This window comes from Oryctolagus cuniculus, chromosome 4 (genome assembly GCF_051225735.1).
Source record: "Oryctolagus cuniculus isolate XC-2025 breed Fujian yellow rabbit chromosome 4, ASM5122573v1, whole genome shotgun sequence".
Lineage (NCBI taxonomy): Eukaryota > Metazoa > Chordata > Mammalia > Lagomorpha > Leporidae > Oryctolagus > Oryctolagus cuniculus.
Genome location: NC_142870.1, coordinates 16,754,875 through 16,765,000, shown reverse-complemented (window position 1 = coordinate 16,765,000; position 10,126 = coordinate 16,754,875). Strand labels below are relative to the sequence as shown.

Here is a 10,126-nt window from a genome sequence, read left to right as displayed (position 1 = left end):
ATAAATAAACAATAAATCTTAAAAAAAAAAAAAAAGATGGACACCCATCACGTTCTTCCATTAAGACAAGAACAAATACCCATGTTAAATAAATCTGGGAGCATCAGGAAGCAGTCTTGAAAAAGAACAAGAATTGAAAACTACTAATGGGACCAGTGCTGTGGCGCAGTGGGTTAATGCCATGGCCTGAAGCGCTGGCATCCCATACGGGCGCCAGTTCGAGACCCAGCTGCTCCACTTCCAATCCAGCTCTCTGCTGTGGCCTGGGAAGGCAGTAGAAGATGGCCCAAGTCCTTGGGACCCTGCACCCACATGGGAGACCCGGAAGAATTTCCTGGCTCCTGGCTTCGGATTGGCGTAGCTCCGGCCATGGCAGTCAACTGTGGAGTGAAGCAGTGCACAGAAGACCTCTCTCTGCCTCTCCTCTCTCTGTGTAACTCTGACTTTCAAATAAGTAAATAAATCTTTAAAAAAAAAAAAAAAAGAAAACTATTAACCTTCAAGACTAATTATAAAGCTATTTTTTTTTAATTTAAAAAGTGTAGAATTAGCACAGAAAATAGATAGATCAAAGGAACAGAATTCTTAGAGCCTAGAACACCTTAGAAAATTAAGTAATATAAAAGAGGAGATACCACAAAAATCATAGGGGAGTTGGTATACTATTTAATAAATGATTCCATGAGAACTGGCTATCAATACAGATGAAGACTGTCATAAAACTTACAACTGTCACAAAAATTAATTCCTAGTGAATCAGGCATATTTTGACTTTAAAACTTTTAGAACAAAGCACAGAATTTATTTATACCTCAAGGAAACTAATAGAATCTTTTAAACCTCAGGATTAAGTCCAACTGAGTAAGGCACATTTTGAGATTTGAAAATATATTAGATTTTTTTAAACCTTAGGGAAGAAACAAATTTTCAAAACCTAACACAAAAAAGGCTCAACCATAAAAAAAGCAAGTGATAAATTTGATTAAATTGACCTGAAAAATTCTGTAAGATAAAAGACACACTCTTTCTGCCTTTCCCTCTTTGTCTGTTAATTCTGACTTTCAAATAAATAAATCTGATATGATATTAAACAGCAGTTAAATAAAATAGCAAGTTACAGAAAATTACATTATGGTAGGAAATCATAAATATACTTTCTTCTAAAATAACCTTTTTTTTTTTTTAAGATTTATTTTGTTTATCTGAAAGAGTTAGAGAGAGAAGTAGAGAAACAAAAGAGGTCTTTCATCTGCTGGTATACTCCCCAAATGGCCACAATGGCCGGAGCTGAGCTAATCAGAAGCCAGGAGCCAGGAGCTTCTTCCAGATCTTGCAGGGGCCCAAGCACTTGGGCCATCCTCTGCTGCCTTCCCATGTGCATTCCAGGAAGATGGATTGGAAGTGGAGTAGCCAGGATTCAAACCGGCACCCATTATGGGATGCCAATGCTGCAGGCCAGGGCTTTAACCCACTGCGCCACAGCACCAGTGCCTGAATATACATTTTTATAAGTACTCTATACTGTTTGTGGATTCAAATGTGGTGAAGTATTAAATCTTGAATGGTAGGGAGACACACCAACTTCAGAACAGTAGGGAAGTTTCAGGGTCAGGAAGAGGGAGGGAGGGTGGAGGTAGTAGATGGGCAAGGAGGAGAACAGTGCCAGGAAGGAGTACAAAAGAGAAACATTTTATTTCTTTAAAAATCAGAAGCAAATATGGCAAAATAGTATGTGAAGAGTTACAAGGGCATTTATATTAATTTTTTCTGAATATCTGAAATATTCTGTAATTAAAACGAATTTTAATGGGCACATATGGTGTAACAATTAAATAATAACATTAATTACTCACACTACAAAAATGTACCAAGTAATAACATACTATTTAGGCCACAGAATTGTATGTACATACATTAGAGCATGTGATAAATAAAATTTAAAAATAAATTTTAAAATTCACAACTGACTTTGGGGTTTTAAATTAATAATTTTGCTATGAGTTTGAGTTTCATGAAATTTTAAAATGACCTTACACTAAAGCTTTAAGGGTTGTTATTTAGTCATCAACGTTATATAAACAATTAATGTGATAGTCTGAATTCCAGTCTTGGAAAGCTTTTTCTTTAGCATGTAAATCATAACAAGCTTTACAATTATACTTACAAGTCATAAAGAAATGTATTTAGTCTAAGTATGAAGAGTAGATCTTTAATTATACTTCAGTATAGTGATTCACCAAGAACATGATGCCCTAATGGAAAAAATGCTCCACTATTCCCTTTCCTTTTCTACTTTAGGTTTGGGTTAGAAGTCCAGAAATACCAATAGTGGACATGTATAAACAATGTCTTATTATAAAACAATTTTTAAAGGATACGTAACTTTGACGTGGAAATAACACAATCCTTTGGGATTACAGTCAGAGAATTATTTAAAGAGAGGGATTAAGAAGAGGTAGTAGAATTTTGCTTATCTATATTTCACTTACTAAGTCTGAGCCTCAAGACTAGAAGATAATAAATACTACACAGAAAAATTAAAGAGACAAGCAAAACTAGGTAGGACACTGTATCTGCACATACAATTCAAGAGATCTGTAACTCCCACATAATAATACTTCACTCTCAACTGTAATCCTCTGAACACATTCATACTATGTCAATAATAGTCATTTTACCCAGTTGATGGTAAGCAGTAATTTTATTTAACACGAGTTGCTTTTTACCAATTAAACATTTGCAACACAGATGATTAGATGATCTGTTAAGTAACCTAACTAATTTCCCATGAAATGGAAGACTGCAATAAAATTATTTCAAGTTCCAAACTTCCACACTCTTATGTTTGGGGCACAATTTTAATGGTAATCATGCTGTGGCAAAAGTTGGGCTTTCACCTATTTGTACACTTCAGTCCATTATATTGAATATTACTTAGTACTAAAATTCTTAATTTTTCATTTCTAAAGGCTGCAAAAACTTAGCTTCCCCAAATCTCTTATTTAGTGTAACTCTGGCTGGTAAGAACAGCAAGATTTGCTTTCAAAATTGAAAGTCTCCTACATTTTTAAATATTGTTTTTCTATCAATATTTATGTTTTAATAATATTTATTCTTCCCTCTCAACAGAGGGATAGTTACCACTCTGCTTCATAAATGAAATAATCAAATTACTACTTCTACCACATTCTTACCCTCTGGATACTCACACAAGCTGAGTAATACATTCACTTTCAAGTTTACAATTCAGATTTCACTAATGCATGGATATAATTCTTCCACAAGCAAAAAGTAGGTGTAATGCATTGGAATTTTCTGAATCTCATGACCCTTGATAAATGGAGGCACCTTTTAAGTTCAGTTTACTCTTTTACATAGGATATCACTGCATGCTTCAAATAACTTAAGATAAGCCATATTAATAGCTTAGTGTGATTTTTATCATTAAAATAATCTTAAAAAATTAGAATACTACCAATTTGGTTGTCACTACTGATTTGTCAAAACTAATAAATAAGTCTTAAAATATCTGTAGATGTAATTTAGCTCTCTCAATTCATTTTGCCTCACTTGGACTATTCTAGAACATAGAGCAACAAACTGAATGGATTTATAAGTATAATACAGCTGTATTTTCACATATTCCAATTCTGTAATTGAGGGTTTTTTCATTAAATATACAAAGAGATTAAACCCGTAATATAAATATTTTCTCTCAAATATGTAATATTCTTTTGTAAAAGAAAAGTTTTCCAAACATTTACAAAGCAATCTAAAGATAAGTAAACTTGCTTTTAGGATCATTACATTAACCAAAATAATTTTTCAGAAAGGTCCTATTTAAAAATAATGCTCACTGCCTTCCTCACATCAATGCTTCCAGATGGATCTAAACCAAATGCCTTCACTCGTTCAAGTCAGGGATCACTTCAAACGGAAACGCATCTCAGAAAAAGGTCTCACGGCAGAGAGGACACGTAGATTTGTTGCTAGATGTAAACCATTTGTACTGAAAAAGAAAAGATTTGAACTGTTAGAAGATCTTTTCACAGCTGTTATCTCACATACACACTTCAAAAGCAACCTTCAAGTGATAAACTGAAAAAGACAGAATAGTAAAATTTTTGCTCTTTCGTCTTCAAAATCAACAGACCTGAATATTACTTTCAATGGCTACGCTATGATTCTTTCTATCTCAGCTCATGCACACAACCGATAAGATAAAGTAATGTCTCCCTCAAAGCAAATGCCAGTATGATGAGCTTCAGTTCCACTTAGAAACATCCATTTATTAAAGTGTTTTGAGGCCACCAGTCTCAGCAAATTACTAATTACTTTTAATGGATTTTGAAAAATCACTTTTTAAAATGTCTCCTGTTTTAACTAACATAGTTAATTTAACATAGAATTTAACATAGTTTTCTTTTTCAAAGTTAGGTATCATATATAAAACGCACAAAATGTAAGCTAGTTAGTTTCTCTATAGTCTTACCAAGCAGGCTGAATGAAATTTTTTCTTGCATGTTCTACAGGCTTTTTTCGGAAGGGAATAGTTGAAGCCATGAATGACTGAGAAACAGATCATGCAATCTTCCACACCCTCAAAACGCTTGTCTACATTGTTTTTCCATAATGCTAACCCTTCCATAATACTTCCATTCTGTGAACAAGAAATAAACAAGAGTCACGCTATACACTGAAGACCACCAATGATTCTTTTATTTATTTTCTCAAATTTTAGAGTTACATTATAAAGAAGAAAATCTGCCTGACTACATTTACATATTTGAAGTTTTATGAGTGCTGGTTTAAAAATAACCTTCCAAGTTTCAGGAACCTGATGAAATTTTTCTTCATTAAGCAAGTCTACAGGCACCACAATTCTAACAGCGTATGCTCACTTTGTGTCACTGTGTCACATTTTGGTAATTCTTACAATATTTCAAACTTTTTCATTTATATACCTGTTACAGTAATCTGTGACCAATATCTTTTTTTCCAAGACTTATTTATTTGAAAGGCAAAGTGAGAAAGAAGTAGAGGAGGGGGAGAGACCGAGAAAGATCTTCCATTCACTGATTTACTCTCCAAATAGCTGCAATGGCAAGGGTTGGGCCAGGCTGAAGCCAGGAACATAGAACTCCATCAGAATCTCACATAGATGGCAGGGACCCAAGTCTAAGGTCATCTTCTGTAGCTTTCCCAGGTGCTTTAGTACAGAAATGGATCAGAAAGCAGAGAATTCAAGGCTAAAACTAGTGTTCCAAAATGGAAAGATGGCACAGGAAGCAGATTTACCCACTGCACCACAACACTAGCCCACTGACCAGTGATCTTCCATGTCACTATTGCTAATTGTTTTAAGGCATCATGAATCATGCACACATCAGACTATGAAGTTAATCAATGAATGCTGTGTATGTTCTAGTGGCTCTACAAATTAGATGCTAGCTATCCTTTTCCCTTTCCTCAGACTTCCCTATTCTCTGAGACACAAAAATATTGAGCTCAGGACAATTGTTATTCATACAGTGGCCTCTAAGAATTCAAGTGACAGCAAGGGTCACACATCTCTCACTTGAAATCAAAAGCTAGAAATGATTAAATTTAGTGAAAAAGACATGTTAAAAGCTGTAACAGGCTGCAAGCTTGGCCAGCTGTGTCAGCCACGTTTTGAATGCAAAGGAAAACTTGAAGGAAATTAATATTGCTACTCTGGCGAATGAACTCTTGAATGAAAAGAAAGCAAAACAGCTGATACTGAGAAAGTTTTAATGACTTGGATAGAAAAATCAAAGCAGCCGCAACATTCTCTTAAACCAAAACCTAATTCAGAGCAAGACCTTAATTCCCTTCAATTCTATGAAGGCTGAGAGGTAAGGAAGCTACAGCAGAAAATTCTGAAACTAGGTGAGGTTGATTCCTAATGTTGAAGGAAATAAGTGTGTCTATTAAAGTGCAAGGCGAAGCAGTACATGCTGATAGAGGATTCATCAGTTACCCAGAAGACCTAGTTAAGAGAACTGCTGAAGGTAGCTGTGTTAACTAACACATTAAAAAAAAAAAAAAAGATTTATTTTATTTATTTGAATGACAGAGTTACAGAGAGAGGTAGAGACAGAGAGGTCTTCCATCTGCTGGTTCACACCCCAGATAGCTGCAATGGCCGGAGCTGCACCAATCCGAAGCCAGGAGCCAGAAGCTTCTTCCAAGTCTCCCATGTGGGAACAGGGGCCCAAGGACTTGGGCCATCTTCTACTGCTTTCCCAGGCCATAGCAGAGAGCTGGATAGGAAGTGGAGCAGCCTGGACTAGAACCGGCATCCATATGAGATGCCGGCAGGACTTTAACCCGCTGTGCCACAGCACTGGCCCCATAAATAACACATTTTCAACACAGTCGTCGAGGAAGATGCCGTCCAGCTCTTTTACATGAAATCCATGCCTGGCTTCAGTGTTCAAAGAACAGGTAGAATTCCCTGTAAGGTGCTAACATATCTGGTGACTTAAAGCCAATGCTTACTTGCCATTTTGAAAATCTTAAGAACCTTAAGAATTATACTAAATCTATTGTGCCCGGACTCTATATAAATGGAACAACAAAGCCTGGATGACAACACATCAGCTTGCAACATGTATTCTGCGTATTTTACTTCAGCTCAGAAAACACAATTCAAAATACTACCGCCTGTTGACAATGCACCTGACTACCCAAGAGTCAGATGGAGATGAGCATTAATGTTATGTTCACAGCTGCAAACACAACATCCATTCAGTAGTTCATGCATGGACCATTAAGTAATTTTAACTTCCAAGTTTATGAATTAAAAAATACATTTCATCAAGCTACAGCTGCCATACATAGTGATCCTCTACTACATATCTATGCAAAGTAAACTGAAAACTTCTGGAAAGGACTCTGAATCCCAGATGCCACTGAGAACATATGTGCTTCATACGAGCAATATCAATATTATTCAGAGTTTCAAAGAAGTTGACTCGAACCCTCATGGATGACTTTGGGGGGTTCAAGACTTCAGCAAAGGAAGTAACTGCAGACGGAGTGACAATATGAAGAGAACTAGAGTTAGAAGTAGAACCTAAAGAAGTGACTAATTGCTGCAATCTCACATTAAAACTTTAACAGAGGAAGAGCTGCTTCTTACAGATGAGGAGAGAAACGTGGTTTCTTGAGATGGAAACTACTCCTGATGAAGATGCTATGAGCACTGCCGCTGAAAGGACAATAGAAGATCTAGTATATTACCTACGCTTAGCTGACAAAGCAGCAGCAGGGTTTCAGGACTGACTCTAACGTTGAAAGAAGTTCTAGGGGCCAGTGCTGTGCCGCAGCAGGTTAACACCCTGGCCTGAAGCGCCGGCATCTCATATGGGCGCCTATTCTACTCCTGGCTACTGCTCTTCCAATCCAGCTCTCTGCTGTGGCCTGGGAAAGCAGTAGGAGATGGCCCAAGTCCCTGGGCCCCTGCAACCATGTGGGAGATCCAGAAGTAGCTCCTGGCTCCTGGCTTCGGATCGCTGCAGCTCTGGCTGTTGCAGCCAATTGGGGAGCGCACCAGTGGATAAAGACCTCTCTCTCTCTCTCTCTCTCTCTCTCACACACACACACATTTTCAACACAGTCGTCGAGGAAGATGCCGTCCAGCTCTTTTACATGAAATCCATGCCTCTCTCTCTCTCTCTGTAACTCTGACTTGCAAATAAATAAGTAAGTATTTTAAAAAAAAATTGAAAGAAGTTCTACTTTGAGTAAAATGCTATCAAACAGCACTGCACACTACAGGAAATCTGCTGTGAAAGGAGGAGTTAACTGATACAACGAACTTCATTGTTGTGTTATTTTAACAAACTGCCTACCACCCCCACTTTCAGCAATAGTCCCATCAGCTATTAGCCATCAACATGAAGGCAAGATCCTCCACAAGCAAAAATATTATAACTCAGTGAAGGCTCAGATTATTTTATTACCATTTTGTTTTAGCAATAAAATATTCTGTAATTATGGTATGCATATTTTTTTTAGATAGAATGTTATTAGACATTTAAAAGACTACAGTAACTTCTATGTACACTGGGAAACCAAAAAACTCATATGAGTTGCTTTACTATTGATACTCAAATTACCATACTGGTCTAGAACTAAAGCCTAAATATCTCCAAGGGATGCCTCTATTTTCTTCTTAAAAGAAGAGATACATTTTGTGTTTAGCCATTCTTTCCTTAGTTTGCAAAGCCAAACCTGTAAGTGAAACCTTACCTGATGGGTGAGGTAAGTACTTAATTGCAACATCCAGTTCCGCCACTGCTGAACAGCCACTCCTACTCTTTTCCCACTTTCCACTGTTATTGAACCCAGAGGATAATTTGAAGGCAACTGTATTATAAGTTCAATGACAATGTCCTCAATGGTATAAGTAGCCATCACTTCTCGAGTAGTAGCTCGAGCTTTAACCTGCAATACAGGAAAGGTCATTTTTTTAACAAAATTGCTTTCTTTCATTTAAGCATTCTGAAGGACCAGTGTTGTGGCACAAAAGGTAAAAGACGTCACCTGCAACACAAGCAATCTATATGGGCACCAGTTAGAAACCTGGCTGCTCCACTTCTGATACAGCCTGCTGCTGATGTGCCTGGGAGTGGCGGAGGATGGCCCAAGTGCTTGGGCCTTTGCACCCAAACGGGAGATCTAAAAGAAGCTCCTGATTCCTGGCTGTGGCCTGGCCCAGCTCCAGCTGATGCAGTCATTTGGGGAGTGAACCGGCAGATGGAAGATCTCTCTTTCTCTGTCTCTTCCTCTGTGTAATTCTGACTTTCAAATAAATAAATAGGGGCCGGTGCCATGGCTCACTTGGTTAATCCTCCGCCTGCGGTACCAGCATCCCATATGGGCGCCAGGTTTTTGTCCTAGCTGCCCCTCTTCCAGTTCAGCTCTCTGCTGTGGCCCAGCACCCACATGGGAGACCAGGAGGAAGCACTTGGCCCAGGCTGCTCCACTTCCGATCCAGATCTCTGCTATGGCCTGGGAAAGCAGTAGAAGATGGCCCAGGTCCTTGGGTCCCTGCACCCGCGTGGGAGGTGTGGAAGAAGCTCCTGGCTCCTGGCTTTGGATCGGCTCAGCTCAGGCCGTTGCGGCCAATTGGGAAGTGAACCACTGGATGGAAGACTCTCTCTTTCTCCCTTTGCATAACTCTAACTTTCAATAAATAAATAAATGTTCCAAAAAAAAAGTGTTTTATTATGTTAGGTTTGCCACATAATAGTTAAATCACTTTTGAACAAATGACAGCATGAGTTTTTAATTATCCATTCTCTTTCACATACAGGGCATCAAATATCAATTCTACGTCTGCCAAATCTTTCTTGACCACATTACTCTCCTGAGCTTCAGGGCCAACCATCATCAGTCACAGCATTTATACCTGTTTTTTTTTTTTTAATTTTCACGCTAACATTGCAAACCCAACATAAAGCATGTATTATTGTCCTTTAAACACTTAATCTTGTGACCTTCCTACTTCCCGTGAGAAAAACCACAGCATCATCTTAGATATCTCCTTCTGCCTTAACCCAGATATTAGTTGCAGATCTGACTAAATCACCATTACAAAATGTCTCACATTTCTTGTTTTTTACATTCCCACCAGTATTGCCTCACTCAGATCCTATTCCTTGCTCATAATGTCTACCCTGAGTCTTTCTGAATTATTTATTTGAATCCACGCTGTATCCCAACATGCTATGTACTGCCCATGCTATGTACTGCAATCACAGCAATTTCATAGACTCCTGCCTAAATAGAAATCTTCAGTGGCTGAATAGGACCAAATATTTTTAGACTGTTAACTGAGGTCTTGCCCAACATACCTCTAATTTGTGTCTTCCCTCGGACAATTCACCTTTGGGAATCCTACTCTATGTGAATAATTGGTTAATCATCATTTCTTGGGCAATCACAGAAATTAGAGTATATCATCTTAGAGCAGGTGTTGTGGCACAGCAGGTTAAGCTGCTGCTTGGGATGCCTACCTCCCATATTGGAGTGCCAGTTCAATTTCCAGCTGCTCCACTTCCAAACCAGCTCCTTGCTAACATACCTGGGAAGAAGC

The 10,126-nt window shown here is 38.1% G+C and overlaps 1 protein-coding gene and 1 long non-coding RNA gene across 4 annotated transcripts in view; one reads left to right on the top strand and one right to left on the bottom strand.

Moving 5' to 3' along the window:
- The window catches only part of LOC138849246 (uncharacterized), a 16,235-nt gene extending 6,988 nt beyond the window's left edge, over positions 1 to 9,247 (top strand). Inside the window, exon 2 of the long non-coding RNA XR_011387752.2 lies at positions 8,526 to 9,247. This is a non-coding gene — a long non-coding RNA (uncharacterized LOC138849246). The remainder of the gene's footprint in view (positions 1 to 8,525) is intronic.
- The window catches only part of LTN1 (listerin E3 ubiquitin protein ligase 1), a 72,653-nt gene continuing 64,200 nt past the window's right edge, over positions 1,674 to 10,126 (bottom strand). For all 3 annotated transcript variants that reach the window (XM_008267154.5, XM_008267153.5, XM_089330610.1), the window contains 3 exons: positions 8,278 to 8,472; positions 4,493 to 4,660; positions 1,674 to 4,009 (listed from right to left, as the gene is read on the bottom strand). In XM_008267154.5, coding sequence (XP_008265376.3) covers positions 3,947 to 4,009; positions 4,493 to 4,660; positions 8,278 to 8,472 — 426 coding nt within the window. In that variant the 3' untranslated portion in view covers positions 1,674 to 3,946. The remainder of the gene's footprint in view (positions 4,010 to 4,492; positions 4,661 to 8,277; positions 8,473 to 10,126) is intronic.